Raw genomic sequence first — 25,645 nt, forward strand, 5'->3', positions numbered from 1 at the left:
GGTTCTGGCATTCTTATTTACCCATCCTGTAATCTCTGTTCTCTACTTTCTCACTCTCCTGAGAGCAGTCAGAGATCTGCCAGTTGTAAAAACCCCTGACATCTCACCTTTCTAGCTCTCATGTGATTGGCTTCTCTGCATCCTTCCTCCTCTCTGTCCGTAGACCAGTGCATATTTAGAGCTGCACTATTTTGGTAGCCTTCAAGCTGATCGTCAGTCCCACTAGTTCTGTGGGCTAACCCACATATTTCTTTCTTCCAAAGTTGTTTTGCTAAAATAATCATTTCATTTCATTACATACACACCCCTGAAGGCGTCTCCTGCATATGTGGATAAAATCTGAACATCCTAATACAAAACTTTCATTATGTGTCTCATTGACAGTGCTTTCCAACAGTATCTTTTCAGATTTCTTACAGTTTTTCCTACTTTACTCTCCCTTTCTTCCTCTAAATCCTCATGTACTAGCCATATTGAATTACCTTGATGTTTGTTCAGTTTGCCCTGCACTTACTTGCTTCCTTATCTTTAAAAAAAAGACCTTAAAAAAAAAAAACTGGTAAAATCTACATAAGACTTAACCATTTTTAAGTGTATAGTTCAAGAGTGCTAACTATATTCACAGTGTTTATAATCTCCAGAACTTTCTCACCTTGTAAAACTGAGACTTCATGCTCATTAAACTCTATGTTTCCCCCTCCCCAGCCCTGTGTTCTAGCTCTGCTTTTTTTCCTCCCTGAAACCATCTTTGCCCAGTATTGCTCTATTAGAGAATCTGTCTGTCCTTTAAGATTTAGTTCAGCTTAAGTGCTCTCTCCTAAAGAAAATGAACCTGACCTTTCCATTTCAGTATTTCAGCAGATACTTACTGATGCCTACTACGTGCTTGTTTCAGTCGGTTTTGTGCTTTCAAGCATAATTTCTCCAACGTTAATTTTTTCAGTTGTATACATTTCTGTTCTCATTAGACTCTGATCTTTTTAGAAGAGACCATATCTTATTTCTCTTTGAGTCTCCAGCATGGCCTCGCACATTATTAATATATGACACATTTAAGTTAATAAGAACATCATGTTTAAAGAAGAAAATTAGGATTTTAAATGTGAAGCCATACCAGTAAACTTTTAGGTGTTTCCTTGATATACTCACTTCTGAAAAATGTTTTGTATATAGCAGTATATTCAGGTACCACTGATGGTGTTAACTGCAACAGTAAGGAAAGGTCAAGTAGCAGAAAACTTTCAAGCAGGAAGAGAGTTCATATCACTATAATTTAAAAAGCAATTAAAATGTATCTGAGTCTAGGAGTTTTAAGAAACTGTTAGCTATTTAAAATCTTTTCTGGAATAAGATGAAATATGCAAAGATAAATGAAATTTAGAAATTATTCTTGAAGCTGTAGCCTATAAATTAATAATAACAATGCATTAGACCAGGAAAAAAAAGAACTTAATATTAAATTGGTTCAGGAAACAAAATAACCTTTAAATGAAGAGTAAATGGAGAGACTTTACATTTTTTTAATTGTGAAAATCAGAAGTTTTACCAGCATGTTTATTGTAAATCTTCTTCTTTATTAAGCAGGTGGTACAATAAATAAAGACAGTGTATTTTACTTACTGGCTTTCTATACATGTTCATTATTCATAACCAGAAACTAGAGAGACAACACATGATAAAGTTTCTCATCTACTCTGAAGCATTTATTTACACTGAAACAATTGACAAATAGAATGGCCAATATAAATAAAACAAAAGATACCAACATATTTTAGAATTATACCTATAAATCTATCGTTAATCTCTTAGATTTTACTTAGGTATATATCGATAATCTAATATCTGTCTCATTAAAGTTCCCAAATTTGAGAGATGAGAGGATATTTTAAGAACATTCTTGTATTTTCAAAAGTGTGCTCTGGTCAAATAATATAATAATATCTTATTTTTCTGAAATCTTTAGAAAATATTATAGTAATAGAAGTCAGCATTAATTTTGCACTTGTTGCTCAACTGTTTTTCTTAACAGCTTGCATGCATTATCTCATTTCATCTTTAAAATATCTATCTGATGGAATGTGATTATCTCCATGTACAGATAAGGGAGCTCTTGAGGTGAGGCATCATAGAATCACAGTGGTTAGTATGGATGCAGGTAGCAGTTTGCTGAACTAACTGTGCCTTAAGCAAGTAGTAACTGAGACCCAGAGCTTGGTGGTCCAGGGCCGGTGCAGGGGCTCAGCAGTGCCGTTGAGGATGAGGTCTCCCTTTCCTCTCCACTTAGACCAGAGTTGGGTCTCCAGAGACTGGAGAAAGGAGTATTCTTGCTGGCTAGGTTCACTAATCGAGGAGGTAGAGAAGGGTGCTGTGGATGGTTTGAGTGGGACCCGTTCCACAGTGTCTGCCACATAGATCAGATTTGGACTCAGTACTCAGCTAAAGCAATTTCCTTACTTACAGAAGATGGAGCATTGCTGGGTACTGGCAGAATTGTGAGTAAATAAATTGGATGAGAGAGTCCTTGAATTTTTAGTGAATTCCTTCTAGGAAATCTAGTGTCACTGGTCAGAGTCCTTTTGGTTTTTACTTAAAAAAAAAAAAATTGTAAATATCAGAAAAATAAGTAATGACATGCTTATATGGTTAAAATTTGTTTTCTGAGGTTTTACATTAGTAGAATTTGTTTGACATTTTCTATCATAATACATAGCATTTGTTATACTTTTTTAAAACTGAAAGAGTTAAGATTTTCCATAAATAGCTAGCTTCTGTTTTAAGTACAGTGTAGCCTCATAGAGTGGGAATTGTTCTGTCTAAACCGTGTTCTCCTATTTCAGGATTGTTTTGTAGGCATTTTGCAAAATTTCCCAGAGTCTCTTTGCACACCCTTCCTATTTTGGTTCACATCTTTCTCATTTTTACCATAGTTGCTGCAGTCTTTAGTACTATAACTGTAGTTGTGAGAAAGAATGCTGTTGATTCTCCACTTAGTTTGATCCCTTTCAGCATCTGCTGTCCATTTAAATCTTCAAAATTAGCCAAGTCAGAGAAGTGACACTAATAAGATAGACCTCCTTAGAGAGCCATTTGTGCTGTCATGACAGGTGTCTCTGCCCTGAAGAATATGACACACCTGTCTTACTTGTGTGTGGGAATATTAGAAAACATTTCATCTTGTTTGGCCTTAAACTGTTTTCTTTTTTAAATTATGAAAGTATGATAGTACATTTATAGGAAACTTGGAGAATACAGAACAAAGTTACATAAAGTTCTACTATAAAATTATTTTTTGGGTAGATGAATTAAGATTTTTAGTTGAAGTTTCAGTATCAAACTCTCAAAAATTAATAGAATGAATAGAAAAGTTAAAGGATATGATAGACCTAAAAAGCACCATGAACAAAACCTCTTATTTTCTAAATTAAGATCTTTATAAAAGTTTGATATCTCTTAATCAGTGACACACAAAGGTTTTTATTTTTCTTTTGTTTTAGATTTTACTGAGAAATCTTGCAGTGGTTTAGAATTTAAAAATTAGTTTTCCTTTGGCATTTAATTTGCTATGCAAAGAAACTGCTAATATGTTATTACCAGAAAAAAAGTTTTCTGGTGCTTTTATGGAAGAGGGAAAGTACATTTCTGAGACATTACTGTCACTGTTTGAAGACGTGGCAGCAGCTCGACTAGAAGTGTGTTGTGATGTCTTCAGGTTAGTGATCAGAGTCTTGTGTGCCTGGAAAGGACAAGATGACTACAGGTGAATTCTGATCATCATAGTAAAATACCCTGTACTGACTCTGTTTGGGGAATTATTTTTTTTTTTAATTTTATTTATCTATTTGTCTGCTCTGGGTCTTAGTTGTAGCATGTGGGATCTAGCTCCCTGACCAGGGATCGAACCTGGGCCCCCTGCACTGGGAGCTCAGAGTCTTAGCCACTGGACCGCCAGGGAAGTCCCTGGGGAAGTTTGACATGTAGTTTTAGAATAAGCATTTGGTGTTAGAGGTGCTATGTTATTTCCGTATTTTTAATGGTTCATTGAAATTCAGGATACCTATATGTCGTGTTATGTTTAAAATAACTTAGATTTTAATTTTCTTTAGGCAATGGGACGAACAGTTGGATCCTCGGCTAAATGCAAAACAGAAAGAGGCTGTTCTGGCCATTACCACCCCACTTTCAATACAGTTGCCTCCTGTCCTCATCATCGGCCCATACGGGACGGGCAAAACATTCACTCTAGCTCAGGCCGTCAAGCACATTCTCCAGCAACAGGAGACCAGGTAAGATGGCCGTGCGCGTGCTCTGACCTCATCAGCAGGGCACAGCTCGTGTCCTTGTTGTGAAAACAGAGCAAGGGCTAGCAAGACAGTTTTCATCTTGCTTGTAAAGATTTTAAAAATAAAATTATAAAAAGACCCCAAAAGAGCCCACACTCGGACCCCAAAGCACTAAAATTTGAATTTTCTGAAAACATCTTGTTTTAAAAAATTGGTAACATAGAGAATAGTAGCTTTTAAATAGTCATCAAAATGCTGAGTCTGCTAAGAGTTGTGATAAATATTAGAGTTAAAAGGGTTGGGTTTTTAAAAAATAATTTTATATGATTTAAAAATAATTTGGGGGAAGTTTTCTCCTTTACAGCTTAGAGAGTAATTAAGCTTTAAGAATAATTGCCTAAAAGAGTAATTGAATATGTTAGAGGTTACTGAGTAGGTTGAGGGAAATGTATTATATTAAAATGGCCACTGCTTTTTTTTTGGTGTTATACTGCTTGAATAGTTTTGTGTTGTATCATTCTTTTTATTTGCACCATTTATTTCAGCAGGATTCTCATTTGCACCCATTCTAATAGTGCTGCTGATCTCTACATAAAGGATTATTTACATCCATATGTAGAAGCAGGCAATCCCCAGGCAAGACCTCTCAGGTATTTTTTTAAGGCTTATTATGTATCTGTATCATACTTTATTATTCTTAAGAAAAGGTGTCTATTAAGATTTCAGTAACATTGAGAAAACCAAAATCTTTAACTATGCATTGGCATTTGGAGGTTATGCCTTTTGAAGAAACTATTTAAGGAAAAGTTTTAAAATCTTTGACCATTCATTTCTTAAACATTAAGAGAAAGACATCCTTTTTTAAGTTTTGTATGTAAAGAAATGTTGTTACAATCTAAGCCAGTTTTGATGTGTTCCTCTAAAAACTACTATGACAAAATAATACATTTATGATTATACCAATTTTAATTAAATTTGTAGTATATTTTGCATGGCAGAGTAGTCATGCAGTGATAGTTCAGTATGGAAATAAAATTTTGACTGTGATCATGCAGGTAATTTAATAGTCACTATACATTAGAGAAGCTTGAAATTGAAGTGATTGCTGCAACAAAATGTAACTGACTGGTGTTTACAACTCTTTGCTATCATTTAAGAGATAAACTGTCAAAGAAAATTCTAGGTTAATGTGGGTCCTCTAAGTGTGTATGGATATGAAATGTTCTTAAATACAGGATTGTGGGGGAATAAAATCCTTTTCTTCAGAAAACAATAAAGAGTCATTAAATGGTTATTTATTATACCATTTGCTTTCATTGTTATATGAATTAATATTTAGTTTTGCCATTTTACAAACTAATATGTCATGCCCTGTGTTGTTCAAATACAATTATTGTTTAAAAATTAATTTCTAACCACACTTTTGAATCATAATACACTAACTTTTTATTTCTAGCTGAGCATAGGCATGGAAAAATGAGGTTACACTATTTAATTCTTTAATAACCATAAGCAAAGCCATTTGAATGAGGTAACAATTCCATGAAGAAGAACAGAAGAGAAGAAAGTGGCCTGGCCTGTTAGCACAGGCGTTTACGCTGTACTGTTCCTACTCTCAAGACGGATGAGAGAAGAGATCATTATTTTAAGTAAAATTCAGTTTTATTTGATAAGAAAATATCACATGCATACAATCACTATAAATGAAAATGTGGTATCTACCAGTGGATAAATTAATCAGTAACTAGTTTGCTTCATATTCTAATCTTTTTTAGCTCATAAGTGAAATTGAGTTAGCAATAGCATTTTTGCTATGCGTGTTCTTACTTCAGTGGAGAGAAGAGATTTTATTGTTGGTAGAGCTTGTGTGTGTGCTTATGTCTGTATGTTTGTATATGTGTGTTATGTAGGAAGTGTGACAGTCTCACTTATCATTGTACTCGGCTTGGAAACAGTGGGGTGAAGGCCCCTCCACTCTCGGCTGACCCACCATAGGTCATTTGGCCTTGAGGGCATGACAGCTGTTGGTGATAAACACTGAAATCCATTAATTGACTAGCATTGTGTTTGGCTTTTCCTGTGTAAAATTATGTTTGATGAGTTATAATCCAACATATTCCAGTAGGGTGGCCCAAGTACAGAAACTTGCCCTCTGGCAAAAGATACTTAAATTTATTTAAATAAAAATTTCATGTTATTTCATTTAGTAAGTGGAATAAAATAAGAAAAGGCTTGGCCTCCCCATTTATTTTCTTTATGTGGTCTTATATTTTCACCATAGTTTTATGTTGAGGAAAGATGTTGACTTGTGAATGTGTTTCCTAGAAAAGTTAGTACATTGAAATGTTAGAGTTTCTTAGGACCATCTGTTACAGCGAGTGTTAGTTGCTCAGTCATTTCCAACTCTTTGCGACCCCGTGGACTTTAGCCCACCGGAAATTCTCAATTCCCGCCATGGAATTCTCCAGGCAAGAATATTGGAGTTGGTTGCCATTTCCTCCTCCAGGGGATCTTCCCGATCCAGGGATTGAATCTGGTCTCCTGTATTGCAGGCAGATTCTTTACTGTCTGAGCCACCTGGGAAGCCCAATAATCATATTACGTGAGATTAATTAATGATATTCCTAATGGACAACAAATATGAGAGGTGTGGGAGCCAGAATAGAGAAAATTAGAATGGCTGAGCACTCTGGGGAGATCAGCTTTGTCTGAGTTGTCCCAGGATTCAGGGGAGAGGACACCAGGGGACACTCATTGTCCACATATGACCTTGAAGATGTGTTGTCTGTGGAGTACAAGTGATACTGACAACCTTGCCTCTCACCCTATAGTTTAGAGGGGGCCTAGCACACGCGATAAAGGGAGAGAACGGCCATAGAGAGGAAGCAGTGAAAGCAGTGAATGTGTTTAAATATGCACACTTAGGGTTAAAACATATAAAATTCTATAGTTATCAGGAGTTGAGCTTAAATTGGGCTTCCCAGGTGGCGCTGCTGCTGCCGCTAAGTCCCTTCAGTCGTGTCCGACTCTGTGCGACCCCAGAGACGGCAGCCCACCAGGCTCCCCCGTCCCTGGGATTCTCCAGGCAAGAACACTGGAGTGGGCTGCCGTTTCCTTCTCCAATGCGTGAAAGGGAAAAGTGAAAGCGAAGTCTCTCAGTCGTGTCCAACTCTTCGCGACCCCATGGACTGCAGCCCACCAGGCTCCTCCGTCTATGGGATTTTCCAGGAAAGAGGACCGGAGTGGGGTGCCATCGCCTTCTCCACCCAGGTGGCACTAGTGGTAAAAAAAAAAAAACCCGCCTGCCAATGCAGGAGGCATACAGTTTCACTCCCTGGGTCAGGAAGATGCCCTAGAGGAGGGCAAGGCAACCTATTCCAGTATTCTTGCCTGGAGAATTCCACTGGACAGAGAAGCCTGGCGGGCTACAGTTTATGATGTCACAGTGTCAGACACAACTGAAACGACTTAGCACCCACTCACGACCTTAAATCGGAGAAGGCAGTGGCACCCCACTCCAGTCCTCTCGCCTGGAGAATCCCATGGACGGGGGAGCCTGGCGGGGTCGCACAGAGTCGGACACGACTTCACTTTCACTTTCACTTTTCACTTTCTTTTTTTTTTTTTTTTCTTAGAGAGTAACTTCTTTTTTTTTTTTTTTTTTAAATTTTATTTTTAAACTTTACATAATTGTATTAGTTTTGCCAAATATCAAAATGAATCCATCACAGGTATACATGTGCTCCCCATCCTGAACCCTCCTCCCTCCTCCCTCCCCATACCATCCCTCTGGGTCATCCCAGTGCACTAGCCCCAAGCATCCAATATTGTGCATTGAACCTGGACTGGCATCTCGTTTCATACATGATATTTTACATGTTTCAATGCCATTCTCCCAAATCTTCCCACCCTCTCCCTCTCCCACAGAGTCCATAAGACTGTTCCATACATCAGTGTCTCTTTTGCTGTCTCGTACACAGGGTTATTGTTATCATCTTTCTAAATTCCATATATATGCGTTAGTATACTGTATTGGTGTTTTTCCTTCTGGCTTACTTCACTCTGTATAATAGGCTCCAGTTTCATCCACCTCATTAGAACTGATTCAAATGAATTCTTTTTAATGGCTGAGTAATACTCCATTGTGTATATGTACCACAGCTTTCTTATCCATTCATCTGCTGATGGACATCTAGGTTGCTTCCATGTCCTGGCTATTATAAACAGTGCTGCGATGAACATTGGGGTACACGTGTCTCTTTCCTTTCTGGTTTCCTCAGTGTGTATGCCCAGCAGTGGGATTGCTGGATCATAAGGCAGTTCTATTTCCAGTTTTTAAAGGAATCTCCACACTGTTCTCCATAGTGACTTTTCACTTTCATGCATTGGAGAAGGAAATGGCAACCCACTCCAGTGTTCTTGCCTGGAGAATCCCAGGGACGGGGGAGCCTGGTGGGCTGCAGTCCATGGGGTCACACAGAGTCAGACACGACTTAAGCGACTTAGCAGCAGCAGCAGCAGGACCTTAAATTATTTAGGAATGGAGGTTTTAGAATCTACTTTAATGACATTTAGTTTCAGTGTTTACTTGCTACTTTGTTAGAAGATTTTAAAATGGAATAGAAAGGAAAACATAGCTTGTTTCTATATATGGTTCTGAAGATCAGTATCTGATTCTGGCCGAGTTCTTACCTATTACATAAAGGCTATCTGTGGAGAAAGGGTAGTGTTTCCTGGACAGATATAAAGTATTATTTTATAAAGATTTTTAAATAAATAGATCAGATCTTTCTGATTCTGTAGTATCTTAAGTAATAATATTTTGGGGGTATTCATTACATATGTATAGAATACATAAATAAGATTTCAGTGAATTGAAATAATATATTACCAGTCTTTTGTTTTAAATTTCATTATACTTCTTGTGGGATGTGCAGACAGTTTGTTTCTAAAAATATGTAAATTACTTAGTTGGTATCACTTTTACATTTTATACTATGAACTTGGGAGTGTCAGTTCTCCAGTTTTGAAAAATGTTGCTGCTGCTGCTAAGTCATGTCAGTTGTGTCCGACTCTGTGCAACCCCATAGACGGTAGCCCAGCAGTCTCCTCCGTCCCTGGGATTCTCCAGGCAAGAACACTGGAGTGGGTGAAAAATGTTGTTGGGTGTGTTTTAAATGATCTTCTAGATGGTGTCTGCCTTAGATGTTTCACAAAATGAAAATACTGAGAAAAGATTTAAGTCTTTTTAAAGTTAGCCCTAGACTAACTTGTATTTTTCAGGAAAGAGGGCTGATGATCAAACTTTGTATTCTCACTAGCTTCAGCTTTGAGGACACTTTCTGGGGTAACTACAGAAAGTCAGTGTTGAGGCTCAGAGCTTCTATTTTTGTTCTGTCTTTGAGGAAGAAGCAGTGCCTGGAGTTAGATCGGATAAATAATTTGAAAACTACTTTTTCAATTTTATAATGAAGTGTTCATTTAAGAAGATATAGAAAAACATAAAGAAGAAAATAAAGATTATCTGTAATCTTACCAGTCAGAGATAAATACTAACATTTTTGAGTTTAATTTCTGGTAATTTATATGCTTAAATACACACACTGAAGTTAATATTAATGGAGTTATAATTTGTAAGTGTTTTTATTCAGATAATTTGTAAAATTAGGTTTTTCATATATTTAAAAATAAATTCTGACTCGCTGATCTTAAATATTTTTTATTAAAGCCTAAAACATGTTTAAGATTTTTACATCTTTTAGGAATGATATTGGTTACTTTCACAGTCCTTCCTATCATAGTAATGTTTTTAAAATACATTACTTTACTTTCCTCTATTATAATTATAAATTAGGGACATTTATTAAATCCTTTTTTCTTTTTTGCTTTGCTTAAAAAAAAAGGACAACCAGTTTTAATTGTTTCAAGGAGGGTTAGAACACATTTTAGAAGATCATGAGATTAGTGTTCGTACATATTACATTTGAACTGCCTTTGAAACATTCTAGAAGAGACAGCTGTCAAATAGTTAGATATGCATCCTGGAGCTGAGGTGAGGTCATGGCTGAAGAGAGGAGTCATCAGGGTGGTCATTGGTAGTAATTGAAGGCTTAGGCCTGGGATGATAGGGGAGAGCGCTAAAGACTCAGCCTTGAGAAACCCCAGCAGGGGGAGCAGGAGGAAGGAGAGCAGGGGAGGCTGAGTCCTGGCAGCCGGGAGAAGAGGGCATTTCAGGAAGGATGCAGCCAGAGAGTGAGGTGCCACTGCAAGTGACTTGATGGGCCCGGAAAATGCCCGCACAATTTACTGCCATGGCAGTGTACGTTCCCTGACCGGACCCCACCATCTCCTGAGTTCTCTCCTGCTTCATTGACTGCTGTTTCCCAGTCTCCCCCCTGCGCCTCTCCGTTGCCCGGTCTCCCCCCTGTGCCTCTCCATTGCCTGGTCTCCCCCCTGCGCCTCTCCGTTGCCCGGTCTCCCCCCTGCGCCTCTCCATTGCCCGGTCTCCCCCCTGCGCCTCTCTGTTGCCTGGTCTCCCCCCTGCGCCTCTCCGTTGCCCGGTTTCCCCTCTGTGCCTCTCCGTTGCCCAGTCTCCCCGCTGCGCCTCTCCATTGCCCAGTCTCCCCTCTGCGCCTCTCCGTTGCCTGGTCTCCCCCCTGCGCCTCTCCTTGCCCAGTCTCTGCTTGTCAAGATGGTCCCTTGACCATTCTTCCAGCTAGTTTCCTTTCTAACTACTCTGTTCTCCAGGCGAGCTCTTCTAGTCTTCAGGTTTAACTCTATTGTATTTTCTCATCTAGGGCATTCTCCACCCTTACAAGTGCCTTTGCTTACTGGATATCTCTACTTGGGTGTCTGCTACTAAATATATTCAAGACTGAATTCTCAGTTCCCACCCCAGACTTGTTCTTCCGTTTCATCACCACTGCCATGCATCTAGTTTCAAAGCCATGGAATCACCTTTCTCTTAAATGCCACATCTGGTATATCAGTAATCCTGTTAGTGCTCCTCTCAGAGTGTACAGTGCATCTGACCACTTTCACGTCTCTGTTGTTACCACCCTGCTTCACACATTTGGTTTCTCTTATCCAGGTCCTTAGCGTAGCCTCCTAACGGGCCTCCCTGCTGTGGTCCCTGCCCCTGCCTCTCGTAGTCTGTGGTGTGGTGGAGCCGCTCGTGCTGGTTTGTGAGAGCCAGTCATGTGCATGTCTGCCCAGGTTCATGTTCAGTAACATCATGTTGGTAGCTTGAAATGGGCCCTGATAGCGAGGTTTATAGCACAGATCAGGCCGTGCCCCCTGCGCCTGAGAGCTGACTGTGCAGCGTTTACCGGCACCCCGCTGTCCAGCCGTCTTCCCTGCCTCCGGAACGGTGTATTCTGTCTACAGAAACAGAGCAGTCCTTTAACAACATAAGTCATGTCACATGACATGTGCCTTGTTACAACTCTCCTATGGCTTTCAGTTAAAATCACAGTAAACCCAAAGTCTTTATGAAAGCTTGCAAGCCATGTGATTTGCCTCTGTACTGGGCTGTAGTGGATAGGTACCCAGTGGATCTTTGTGATGGTGTGAGTTAAGAGACGGGAGGAAGGTGGATGAGATGTTTCTATACCATCTTAGTAATCTGTTGCATGAGTCCTATTTATATTTTTGTTTTGCAATTAATAGAAGAGATGCTTTTAAGATTTTCTGGTTGTCCAGAATTTAAATTTATTTTTAAATCTCCAGAACGTTAGATAAAGATCTGCTTAAATATAGGTGTAAGACTGTATTCTAAAGTGAAAATGCAAGTAACTTTTGAAATCTCTTGTAAGTATGCAATTCATTGTTTTTTATTAGCATAGATAATTAAAATGTTATTTTTGTAAGATATTCCAGGGAAAAAAGTAATTGGAAATGTTTTCAATTAAAAAGAAAACCAATGCTTATGAAACCCTTTGTGTCATTCTGTTGTAAAATTAATCTGAACGCTTAAAATCATTTGATATTTTTCCTATCATAGTGTATGTACTTTCTGCTTCATTCTGGGGGAAGTCACCATTGTATGTTAAATTCTAATCCAGTAGACTGATAACAGTTATCAGATTTATTTGTTAAATTCCAGGTGTTGTCTTAAAATGATACTCAGTATTTTGATAATCAGATACAGTAAGATGTAGATAAGTATAAACAGGACATGTTATCTTCTTTTATAGGGTATATTTCAGAAACCGCTGGGTGAAGACTGTCCACCCAGTTGTGCATCAGTACTGTTTGATCTCAAGCGCACATTCCACCTTTCAGATGCCACAGAAAGAAGATATTCTGAAACACCGAGTGGTGGTTGTTACATTGAACACTTCCCAGTACCTCTGTCAGCTGGACCTCGAACCTGGTATGCTGACTCCAGACCCAGAAAGAGTGACTGCACAGGGCTTCTGCGTTCAGTTTAGACCAGGCATTGGCGTGTGGGCCATATCTGGCCTACTGTCTTAGTGAATAAAGTTTTATCGGATGGAACACAGTCGTGCCCACTCACTCCCTATATTTTCTTCGGACGCCTCTGTGCTTCAGCAGCGGAGCTGAATAGTCGCGACAGATGCACGGCTGGGGCCTGAGACGTCACTGTTGGCCTTCACACAGAAAGCATTACCCATCCCTGCTTCAGACATTTCAGTGGCTGTTACTTTGTCTTGTTCTCTGATTGATCAGATGGTATTTAATATTGATCACGTGAGAAATTCAAAGTTGGACAGCTTTTTTTTTTACAGTTTTCTCAAGTATATAATTTTAAAATACTTGTGCATTAATACAGTGTAGAGACAACAATTAGGATAGTTTTTTTGACATACTATTAAGATTATTATATTTAATTATAGGAACTATGTAAAATCAAATATAGAAAGTACAGATATAAGGTAACAAAAAGTTCTGATAAATATGGCAAAGCTTAACCATCAGAATGTGTGTCACTTTAAGATAGTTGCTTTGGAAGGACATTCATTTCTTGTTCTAATATTACAGTTGTCGACATTGCTCAACCCGTTTTTGCTCTCTCCTTTTGGAATTGCTTTCAGAGCCAGTACCAAGTTCTTTTCCATTTCTGAAAGGTAGAGACAGTTCCCTTCCCCTTGTATTCCTGGCACCTGGCCCAGGGCATAGGCACCTGGAGGCCCTTGATAAACCTCTGTTTATCTTAAAAAATGAACAATGGCCAAACTTTCTCTTTTGAAGGTAGATTTAATTTTAGAAAAGCTTCAAAATCTTTTGGAGACATGTCTGGTAAATAAGGTAGGTTATCAAACTGAGCAATACCATTAGGGGTATAAAAAAAGAGAGAGACGTGCCTCTCATGTAATGAGACTTATTTTTCTTGTGCACGCAGCTCATAGCTGGCTGGTGAGGGCAGTTACAAAAGCAGAGTTTCAAAAATGTTTTGAACAGTGGCTGCATCCATTGGAATGAGTTATATTTCCTCTCAACTGACTTCTTTGATGGAACAACACTTATTTGCAATGTAAATTTTGGTATGTTTATTTAACAATCAGTCTCATTACTTTATGATTATACTCTGCATATTTGCCACGTAAATTAAATACCCAAACCTCCTAAACAGTATAGTTTTGTGAAGAGTAAAGAATGGCTTTGAAGAGCAAGAGTGTAGTACATTTATTGGAAGTCAGCTACCTGATTTGTTTTTGGCATTGTTTATACTTTAATTCTCATGTCAACTCATGGAGGGTTATTTTAGACGCTAGACAACCAAGGCCCAGGCTAAATCAGTTTGACTAATTTAAGTTTATTTTACTAGCTTAAGCTGTAGTATAACAATTTCAGGATTTATTCAATTCCTGATTTAAGCCTAACTATATTTAATTAAAAAGTTATCTAACAGAAACAGTAGATTTTTTTCACTAGTTTCAGTTTTTCCAATTCGATCCTGTAGTTACATAGACATCTTTTAATTATTCTTATAGAACAGAAAGCACAAGTTCTCCTAAACAGGGAGAAAATCGCATGTGTCCACATCATGCTTGGGCCACTGTCATTAAACAGACAACAGTTACTGATACTTGTATTGTCAGCACAGCCATTTATTTGAATAGACCACGATGAAGGTAGTGGTGGTGGTGATTCCTGTCCGTCAGTAAGATTTAGAAAGTTTCCAACCTAGAAACAAGTTGCATAGAAAGCTGTATAAACAGACTGTTGGGAACTCATTGCTATTCAGAGAAATAGAGGTTAGGTTCTTGGGCCAACTCACAGGAGGCTAAATAACCTAGAGAGTTTATAGCAAGCCGTTCTGTTGAGAAAGCGTTTGTGTTCTCTGCTGTGGAGTGAAAGCAGGGCCCCCAGCTCGGAGCTGGCGGCGGGAGCAGCGTTTACTCCTGCACGTCGAGACAGCAGGGAGATTCCCACTCTGCTCCCCCTCAGGAAAGGGCACAGGTTCCTCACCCTGTCCACAGATTCCTGTGTGCAGTGTGAGCGACAGCAGTGAGCCAGGCCTGGGATGTTTGCATCTGGGGAATATTTGATAATGTACATTTTTGATGCTTGTTGTATCATTTTTTTTCAGACTGGTGATTTATTTTTTTTCCAACCAGGATAGGTTCTTAGACTAAAAAATTATATATAATCTGTCTGTACACACACACACGCACATACACACAGACGCACATACACACACACACACAGACACACACACACAAAATAAACCTAAATAATCAAAATAGTGAATTTGCTGATAGATAACCTTTGTTTTTGGTCAAAGATGGATTATAACTTTCTCTTTTATATTAGATTTTGGGTATGATATTCTTTATCGTATATCTAATACGTATGTTTAAGCTAAAGTTACTCATGAACTACCATTGTTTTATTTTTGGTGTTTTAGCAAATAAACAGTGAAAGGACTTGGGCCTGTCACTGTCTCATTGCTAGCTTTTCTTTGTGGTGAGAGCTGCTATCTTGTGGAGAAGGCAGTGGCACCCCACTCCAGTACTCTTGCCTGGAAAATCCCATGGACGGAGGAGCCTGGTAGGCTGCAGTCCATGGGGTCGCAAAGAGTCAGACAGGACTGAGCGACTTCACTTTCACTTTTCACTTTCATGCATTGGAGAAGGAAATGGCAACCCACTTCAGTATTCTTGCCTGGAGAATCCCAGGGACAGGGGAGCCTAGTGGGCTGCCGTCTATGGGGTTGCACAGAGTCGGACACGACTGAAGCGACTTAGCATCAGCAGCAGCTGCTATCTTGAACTCTAAAGACTCTTTCACATGCAGTGATGGAACTTGTTAGTCTGGAGGCCAGGAGGTCCAGGTGCCATTTATTGTCTATTATTGAGTAAAATAGTTATTCTTTTCAACTTCTGTTTTCTAAATAATGACTGAAATGTACGTACAGGCTTCTAAATCTAGGATTGGCATTAAAGCACTCAGAACTCTTAAATTAGGCCTCTGAATTCTTTCCTTAGCAGAGAAAACAGGACTTCCTCCCTTTATCGCTGCTGTAATGGCTGTCCTGTGTTTGCCCTGTGCCTTGTAGGGTTTTTTACTCACATCTTGTTAGACGAGGCTGCCCAGGCCATGGAGTGTGAAACCATCATGCCTCTGGCACTAGCGACTAGACACACGCGGGTTGTCCTGGCTGGCGACCACATGCAGGTAGGTCCCTCCAAGGCAGTGCATCAGAAGGAGTTTGTGTTAGGTTTTGATGTTTCATATCTTGTTTGTTTTCTAAAGCATCCTATGAAATTGTGCCATGCGTTTCAGTTCAAGTACTTTAAATGTTTCTGTACTAATAGTGAAAAATGTTGGTATTTCTGAAGGAAAATTGCTACCCTACCACTTTATTTCCTTTGGATAGAGAGTAGAATGAATAAAGTTATCAGTGTTACCATTTTCATGTTTGTTAATTTGAATTTCAGGTCTCTACAGTAGGAATATTTGATTCTTTTCTTTACTGAATAAATTTAAATCATGCTCCCTATGATTCCCCAGTTCCTGTCCCCAACGTTTGTTTTCCTGAAGCCTTAAATTTTTCATTACATGGGAAATTAAAATAAAAAATGAGTCAAAATCTCAAGGAACTTTTCTGATCTTATTAATACCTATATATGAAAGAGAATTACAGTTTTTCTAATAAAATATCAGTTTTACAAAGATGCAAATTAAGGTTCTTTCTCTTTTGTCACAGCTGATTGATCGAACGCATAGAGTATTGTAGTTGTCCAGACCTTTAGGAAAGAATTGAATGTAGAGGAACAAATTCTGTTTATTGCTTTGCCAGAAGTAGTTTAGTTTTTGTTCTTAGCGTCTAAGTTATAGTCGAGAATGGTTCGTTACACTTTACGAGATAAGTATGGCTTTCTGCTAATTATTAAAAAGAAGTTTTTTAGTCATAGGCTATATATGTTGCCAGCTTACCATTTGAAATAGTTGATTAATTTTAGTGAAACAGTCGTTTGACTCCACCAGTGATACAATGGGTCACATTCCTAAAATTACTAAGGTAGTAGCTATTTATTATTAAGTCTGAGAAGTCCTTTATTAACCTGGATACAGAAACTCAAGGTTAGTGTTGACATACTGGAAGGAAAAGTTGGAAAACTTAGCCTCATTATTTATAGTAGTAAAGTTTTTCCTAGAATATATGTTTGACTCTGCTTATTGCAACATTCAGCATGCTGAGATTTAGTATATCAGAAGTTCCAGCGTGGTGGATTTTTTTATAAGTATGTTAATAAGAATACTATTTGTCTGTTTAGTTAAATTTTCTCCCATGTGTTTATCTGTTACAGCTCAGTCCTTTTGTTTACAGCGAGTTTGCCAGGGAGAGGAACCTTCACGTGTCGTTACTTGATCGGCTCTATGAGCACTACCCTGCCGAGTTTCCCTGTAGGATCCTCCTGTGCGAGAACTACCGTTCCCACGAAGCTATCATCAAGTAGGTGTGAGCTGCTGGCTCTGGCGCGCTGTCTGTGGCCTGGTGGGAGGTGACTGAGCACAGCGCTGTCCCAGGGACAGGTTATTCCCAGCAGAGCTACATGGCATCCCTAGTGTTGCAAATTATTTTTAATTTTATGTCCGTAAAAGTTACACCATAAGAGTTCGCTTGGAGAAGGCAATGGCAACCCACCCCAGTACTCTTGCCTGGAAAATCCCATGGACAGGGGAGCCTGGTGGACTGTAGTCCATGGGGTCGCACAGAGTCAGACATGACTAAAGCAACTTAGCAGCAGCAGCAGTAAGAGTTGGCTGTAATTTTCTATAGCAGGGCTGTTCTGGAGGCAAATCTTCAGTTTCTGCTAGCTATAACACCTTTTTCTGTGAGTGAATACATAATGTGTATGTAAAACTACATGATAGAATAAGCAAACGCATTGACAGACTGCACAATGGTTTATGAATATGTGTCTGGTTGTGTTACGCGAGGAATCTGTTTTGAAGAAAGGAAGGATGGGAGGGAGGAAGGAAGGAAGGAAAGCCATGAAATTAGTAACAAAAGTTTTAAAAGGTTTCTGTTAAGTAGAGCGTGCATCGTTGAAAGTGAAAGTATCTTGAGCAGTAGCTCACTGAATAGCCACAGGCCAGAGTACCCTCCAGTCTCATCCAGACGAACCCCTATCACCACCAAAACTTAAGACTTTTTCAAATTTAGTGTAATTTAATAATATTGATTATGGCGGTCGTGGGAAAATCATTTTTAGGTTTCTGTGAAAGCAACAGGAGGGAGAAAAATAAATTTAGATTTAACTATGGCTTTTATCTTTATCTCAACACGTGACTCGTTTATTGTTGCCGGTCGTTGGCTGCAGTCAGTGATGGATCGAGTACTAGGCAGCGCCTCCCTCAGTGAAGAGCATTCATTTTACTGTTGAAGGTGGAATGACCCTCAGCTGTGTGTGTTGTTTCAGCATCTATAGATCTTTGTTTGCAAAAGTATATGAGCCACATAAATAAAAATACGCGTTTAAAATAATTTTAGTGTAGAGAACCATAACAGCTAGCAAATTTCCTTATGGAGCAACATTCTCATTTAGAATTGAACTGTCATTATTTCTTCTTTTCTTTCTGTATCTGGCTTCATGCCTTCCCCAGGTCAGTTCATATAGTGGTGGTATACCAGGAGCCTACAGTGTTTGTATTGCTGTGGTTAATTTTGGAGGAAATCGTAGCATCATGGATATTAGATGTTTGGATTAAAATTAACCATGGGCATACAGCAACATTAGATTTGACTGATAAATTTTGTTTCTTATGGGTAAAATTAATTTTGGAGCTCAGTTGCTTTTTACTTATTTATTTATTTTGGTCTTTTTCTGCAGTTACACCTCTGAGCTCTTCTATGAGGGCAAGCTGATGGCCAGTGGAAAGCAACCAGCACACAAGGAGTTCTATCCACTAACCTTCTTTACAGCACGAGGGGAAGACGTACAGGAGAAAAATAGCACAGCTTTTTATAATAATGCAGAGGTACCTTAGTTCTTGCAAATTGCCAACATTTTTGCAGTCAGCAAGTCTGGTCTTATTAAGCATTTATTTAAAATTTGGGTTGATATTTTATCATGTGTTGACTTGATTTACATAAAAACGGTATGAAGGTTTATTCTTTTTTGTGTAACATTGATTTGTTAAGATAAATCTCCTGTGGGAAACAAAAATTTTGGTTTACATTCTGTCTTATGCCGAAGTACAGAGCTTAATTTAAAAGTCGGTGTTTTCATATAGGTTATTATTGTTAGCCATCTAAAAAGGACTATGATCACATTTTATAGTGCACGCTTGAATCAGGTATCAACTTTAAACGTGTAAGACTTGACAAGAGTCCTGTGCTCCAAGAGGTCACACGGATGACGACGTCGCCAACCCATTATGTGCTACAACTTATACGGTTCTCTTACAGTTCTGACTTTTTAAGTTTAGAGAAAATGTGGATAGTATAAGGGGTCAGATCAGGCAGCAGACAAAAACCCTGGTGTCTTCAGGGTCTCAGACCAGAGACCCTGAGGTTTGTTTCTGGCTGTCACATGGGAGTGGAGTTCTGGACTTCAGGAAGCCTAGGGGAGGCAGTGTGCGTGGTTGGTCACTAGGGGAATGATTCTTGATCTGTGATGTCTATCTCTATCTCCTCCCTTGAGTCCCATGCTTTACTCATTTTATTTATAGAGAAATGGCTTTTATTATGTAATAATAATTCATCTTTCCCTTTTAAAATTGATCAGAGGCCTGGAGTTAGAAGTCAGTACAAGAAAATTGACAGCACCCATTTGGTAAAATCCTAGCCAGAAGCAAAGCAACTTGGCATTTTAATTAGTCTGTGCCAGTTAATTTTAGGAAAAGGTAAACTTTTCTTTACGTTTGAAATATTGACAGATAGCTCTAAAGATTTCCTTTATTACTTTTGCACTCAGGTTGGAAAATGCTGGCTGGAAAGTCAGTTAAAATGAGAAAGGAGAATAAATACACTGTTTTACCATCTTTTATAATTAACCATGTAATTGAGTTTAGCAGTATGCTTTGTTTGTGTTGATTGGAATTACTGTCTAGAGTCACTTGCTTTCAGCCTGAAGAATTTTAGTGTTTCTTTTAGGGCACGTCTGCTAGTAAGGAAATCTTTCAGTTTTTGTTTTTCTGGGAATGTCTTTATTTTGCCTTCATTTTTGGAAAGTAGTTTTGCTGGATATTAGATTATAGTTTGAGTTCTTTCAGCACACTGAAATATGCTTTCCTACTGCTTTATTGCCATCATTGTTTCTGATGAGAAGTCATCTGTTAATCTTGTTGGTGTTCTTTGTAGATGATGAGTTTTTTTGTTGCTGCTGTTTTCAAGGACTTGCTTTTGTCTGTGACTCCCACCATGTTGACCATGGTATGTCTGGTTGTGGATCCCTTTGCATTTATCTTACTTGAAGTTCATTGAACTTGATGTGTTGATTATAGTTTTTCATCAAATTTGGAAAAATTTTAGCCATTATTTCTTTGAATTTTTTTTCTGCTCTTTTCTATCTCTTCTGGGTCTCCCAGTATGTTGGTGAACTTAATGGTGTTCCATGTTTCTCTGAGGCTTTGTCTTTTTTTCCATCCCCGCTCTGTCTTCAAATCACACGATCTCTATCTGAATGTTTTTGTTTGCTAGTCTGTTTTTCTACCAGCTCAGATCTATTGTTGGCACCCTCTGGTGCACTCTTCGTCTCCATTATTTCACTTCTCATCTCCCCGAGGCATCAGGCGCTCTGCAGTGCGGTCCAGCTGAAGCTGGGCCCTCGGTAGGACAGAGGGCACTGCCTTGTGAGGTTCGCTCTGATCTCCAGGGCAGAACTCGCACAGTTGCTGCAGGAAGGTGTGGACTTGCTCTTCGGCCATCTCACTGCGTTGTCCTGCAGAAGGAGCTCTGAGTGTCACGTGTGTAGAATCTGTGCTGCCGTCCAGGAGCTGCTGTCCCGGAGAGTGGGCCCTCTGCAGCCCAGAGCTGGGAGGCAAGGTCTGCTGTTGTCTGTTGGCTGCTGAGTCTACAGAGTGGGTCTTCTGTCCTCGGAAGCTGCAGGAGGTGGCAGCTGCCACCTGGCTGCTGGGCTCACCCGATCAGCTCTCCTGTGACATGTCCTGTCTGAGCAGAGAAGGCCACCAGCCTCGCCCACCATCCACTCAGGTCCTCGCTGCAGACCAGGGCTCGGGAAGGGGAGGAGAAGGAGGTGCTGCCCAAGTGCTGCTAATTGTTCACAGGCCTTCTGCTGCACGTTGCTGGGAAAAGGAGATCTCTGATGTTCAACTGCTGCCCAAGCCGCCTGGAGTAGCTCTTTCAGCCCAGGGAGCACGAGCAGATGGGGCTGCCCCTCGGCCGCTGACGTGGTCCTTGAGACTCTGCTGTGGAGAGTGGGTGCAGTCCCGGGCCTGAGTGCCTAGCCTTCCACTCCGCACTCTGACTTCCTGTAGGTTTTGTTGAAACAGTGCTTCTCAGTTTCTTGTGAACTCTTTGATTAATCTCCAGAGACTTTAGATGATTATCTGTTAACCTTGATGAGCTTGGTAGAGTCTGTCTAGGAGAGAGGCTCCCCAAATCCTCAAAGCATTCCAAGTCTGTGTATTTTGACTGCAGTTTTCTGCTGCTTACGATGTAAAGGGCAGGGGAGAGACGAAATGGTTGTGTTGCTTAGTCGGGGGACAGTGTGTAGAGGTGGTCAGCAGAGCTGTGGCCCCACCGTTCACACACCACCACACCTAATGCATTGGGCGAGATAGCTTGCCCTTGCTCCTTGTTGTGGAGACTCGGACCCGCCTTCCTCATGCTTGTGGTGAGAGCATGCTGTTTTCAATCCAGCGGGCTCACCAGAGTCCTTAGACAGTCTTTGTTTCACTTGCTGCTATTTCATTATAGCAATAGGACGACTGGAGGCTATTCCTCTGTCATTCATTTGAATTTATATCTGCAAGTGGGAGCTGCATCCTGGCCAATAATCCTCAAGTTCTTAAAAGGAATAAAACTATCAGATTTTTGTATAGTCACTCTTATAAATTTGGATAGATGTTACTGACAAATAGTGAATAAATAATGTATTTAAAATATATTAAAAATTATGTCCTTCCTCTCCCCTTAGACTCTTGCCTGACCCTCTATTGAGCTTGCCTTATATATCCATTTTAAACTAGGACACTATTTTCTAAATATACAGTGATCTTTTAGCAGACAAGGAACCTGTTTTATTAATCATTTTATCACCTATTGTGCCAAGCATTGAAACTGATCAATTCATTGAGTTAAAGTAGATTGAACTACACTAAAAGCCATGTTATGATTCAGTAAGTGGGGTCTGAAAAATTCAAATGGGTGAAATGTGGTATGGCTTGGTTGCACTGGTCCTGAAGTGGCCTGGGTGAAGTTGAGCTGCTGGAAGGCAGTGACTGCTGAACATCAGTCCCTCTGTCCAGGTGTGTGCTCATCCCAGCTGCAGTTTGGCGCCCCCAGCTCTCGGCTGCTCTGTTTTGTTTTTTGTTTTTTGTTTTTTTAGTTTTTTTTTTTTTTAATTTTTATTTAATTTTTAAACTGTACATAATTGTATTAGTTTTGCCAAATTGGCTGCTCTGTTGAGTTGTCAGTGGGGATGGAGGTGGTGTTAGCCCTTGTACTGCTGAGACCTGATGGGAGGCCCTGACTCTGGGAGTCTGGTGGTTTCATTGGCTTGACCTGCAGAGATGGACTGAGAAATGCTAGTGATGTGGGAACATGCTTCCCTGTTTCCCCAGTGGGGTTGCCAGCTTCATGCCCTTCTCTCCAGGTAGGAACTCAAACCTGTCCTCATATAGGAATGGAGGTGAGGCAAAGGGTGGGGGCCAACTGCCAGTCACATTTTCTCTGCTTTCCATGTTCTCACTGGGTGCACTATTGTAGAAATTGACTGCTCGAAATGTAAATAAAAATTTTTTATTCTCCCTGTGTTCATATCAGCAAAGCAGTACTCCTGTTTAGAGGTTGTTTTAAACTGACATTTGCTGATATGGGATCATTTGTACATCTATTTCAGTTACCGTATTTTTTTGATGCCTTTAATATGTCTACGTGTATGCTTACTTAAAGGTATTTGAAGTGGTGGAGCGAGTGGAAGAGCTGAGAAGGAAGTGGCCAGTAGCGTGGGGCAAGTTGGATGATGGCAGTATTGGTGTGGTGACCCCATATGCAGACCAGGTGTTCAGGATACGCGCCGAACTTCGAAAAAAGAGGTTATCTGACGTTAACGTAGAAAGGGTGCTCAATGTTCAAGGTAACTATTAATTGAAATGAATTGGTTATTCAAATGCTTAAATTTCAAAGTATGTGCACTTCTGATATTTAGATTTCAAGATTTCTGGACAAGCATTTGTGTATTCATTTCACATCAAGTTCTTTAATGCCAACATTGGCAATTAAATGTTGAGTTCATTTACATGCTTATTAATTTTTTGTATCTGAATAAAAGAAGTATGAACAAATTGACTTCTTCTGTGGCTATAACTGTGTGAATATGTGTGCTATAGTTACAGTCACAGTGGCGTCCAGCACTTATTGTCATTATAATGTATCCAAGAACTAAAGATTTTATCTGTTCATAAAGATTTTTTAAAACTTGCACCTGTCAAGCAAGGCATAGGCATAGCTTATTAAAGGCATAGTTTGTTCTTTATCCAAATTTTCCTAAGTGAATAAAGCAACTCTTAAAAATTTTCATGTGATTAGTTGCTATGAAATTTGTGCATTTAAGTAAGTAAAGCAGCACTATAATGTGAGTGCCGGAGAAGCCAAGTACAATATTAGGTTCCATGGGAGTATCCAGTAATACTTTCTAAATTATGCTGGGGACGGGGGGAATAGCTCCACTGTACCGTGCGTTCAGATCACGCAGAATTTGGGTGTGCGTTTTAGGAAGAATACTGCTAGTAAACCAGGAAGCATCCAGAGAAGACCTAGCCTGGTTAGTGGTCTAGAACCTCCATGTGGAGTCAGAAATGCTTGAAAGAACTACTGTTGTTTGGCCTGGAGAAGAAAGTACTAAGAATTGATGCTAAAACTGTACTCACATATGTGGAGGCTTGTCACAGAATGAGGGATAGATATGTTAACGTAATAAAGAACCTGGGGTAAGGGTATAGACTGGGCTCTCCAGGCTTCCTCCTGGTGTCAGTTCTTTCAGTTATTTTGGAAATTATTTCCAGAAGTGGAATTTCTGCGTCATATGTTAATTCTGTGTTTGATTTTTCAGAAACTGCCGTACTGTTTCCTGTACGTCTTCACATACCACTTTACGTTTCTACCTACAGGGACGAGAGTTCCAGCTTCTCCACGTCCTTAACAGCACCGGTTATTCAGCAGTAACATTTTAACAATGAAATTCTCTTATTAGATCACTGGTTCAGAATAACAGTCCTCTTTTCTTTTGTTGTAGGAAAGCAATTCAGAGTTTTGTTTCTTAGCACAGTACGTACAAGGCATACTTGTAAACATAAACAGACACCAATTAAAAAGAAGGAGCAGCTGCTAGAAGACTCCACAGAGGACTTGGATTATGGCTTTTTGTCTAACTACAAGCTCCTCAACACCGCCATCACAAGAGCACAGTCCCTGGTTGCCGTGGTGGGGGACCCCATCGCTCTGTGCTCCATTGGGAGATGCAGGTAATTACGTGTTAGTGTGGGAGACGGTGGATGGAGAAATGTAGGGATCTGTATCCCTGTGTGCCTGTTTATTTACATGACCTCTTTGCTAATTAAAGTTTAGTCTTACCTGATGTCCAGTGGGAACCAAAAATATATTGCTTTGAGTGTGTTCATTGTATATATACACTTGTGTATTCATTGTTCATCGTCGTTCATTCAACATTTCCTGAGTGCCTACTGTGTTCTAAGCACTCTTCTAGCCACTGAGGATGCATCAGTGAACAAAACAGACAAAAATCTCTGCCTTTTGGGGGCTTAACATTTTATTGGGGAGGAGAGGAAGACCGACAATAAAAACACTTTGTAATATTTTGTGGTAACTTCAGTGGAAGAGAAATAGAACATGAAAGGGGGATTAAAAGTGATGGGGGTAGATGGACCAGCTTGTGATTGTTCTGTGTGGTTAGAGTTGGCCTCTTGGAGAAGCTGACCTTGGAGGTGGGCTGTGTGCTCTGCAGGCGTCTGGCGTGAAAGTGCTGCAGAACAAGCGGGCACCCAGTGGGGTCCTGAAAGTGGCTTTGTGGACGTGCGTTATCTTTGATAGACTGAATTTTATACACTTACTTCCCTTTGTTCTCCTTCAGTATTGCTTTAGCTTGTTTTTGATAAATTCCCTTCTCATTTTTTCTCAAGGCTTCACAGTGCAAATAATTCTTTGTGTCTGGTTAATTCAGAGAACCTTAAAATTAGGGGGTTAAGAAGGGTTGTTACTTGGCTTTAGAAAAAAAATGGATAATATTCTGTAGATTGTAGTCATAAGGAGTGTTAAAATATCAGCATGTATACAAAGATGGGCTCAATAAAGGACAGAAATGGTATGGACCTAACAGAAGCAGAAGATATTAAGAAGAGGTGGCAAGAATACACAGAAGAACTGTACAAAAAAGATCTTCATGACCAAGATAATCATGATGGTGTGATCACTCACCTAGAGCCAGATATCCTGGAATGCAAAGTCGAGTGGGCCTTAGGAAGCATCACTACGAACAAAGCTAGTGGAGGTGATGGAATCCCAGTTGAGCTATTTCAAATCCTAAAAGATGATGCTGTGAAAGTACTACATTCAGTATGCCAGCAAATTTGGAAAACTCAGCAGTGGCCACAGGACTGGAAAAGGTCAGTTTTCATTCTAATTCCTAAGTAAGACAATGCCAAAGAATGCTCAAACTACCACACAATTGCATTCATCTCACACGCTA

The 25,645-nt window shown here is 39.7% G+C and overlaps 1 protein-coding gene across 29 annotated transcripts in view; it reads left to right on the plus strand.

Moving 5' to 3' along the window:
* The window catches only part of HELZ (helicase with zinc finger), a 152,661-nt gene that overhangs the window by 68,017 nt on the left and 58,999 nt on the right, over window positions 1–25,645 (plus strand). For 17 of the 29 annotated variants that reach the window (XM_086355704.1, XM_086355703.1, XM_086355721.1 and 14 more), the window contains 8 exons: window positions 4,104–4,283; window positions 4,826–4,930; window positions 12,476–12,654; window positions 15,805–15,923; window positions 17,060–17,205; window positions 18,587–18,734; window positions 22,834–23,017; window positions 24,176–24,404. In XM_086355704.1, the coding sequence (XP_086211830.1) occupies window positions 4,104–4,283; window positions 4,826–4,930; window positions 12,476–12,654; window positions 15,805–15,923; window positions 17,060–17,205; window positions 18,587–18,734; window positions 22,834–23,017; window positions 24,176–24,404 (1,290 nt within the window). The remainder of the gene's footprint in view (window positions 1–4,103; window positions 4,284–4,825; window positions 4,931–12,475; window positions 12,655–15,804; window positions 15,924–17,059; window positions 17,206–18,586; window positions 18,735–22,833; window positions 23,018–24,175; window positions 24,405–25,645) is intronic. The other 12 variants (XM_086355717.1, XM_086355715.1, XM_086355728.1 and 9 more) reach the window with 1 other exon arrangement.

The sequence above is a fragment of the Bos grunniens genome, chromosome 19, assembly GCF_055505025.1.
Source record: "Bos grunniens cultivar Pamir isolate PY7600 chromosome 19, Bosgru_T2T1.0, whole genome shotgun sequence".
Lineage (NCBI taxonomy): Eukaryota > Metazoa > Chordata > Mammalia > Artiodactyla > Bovidae > Bos > Bos grunniens.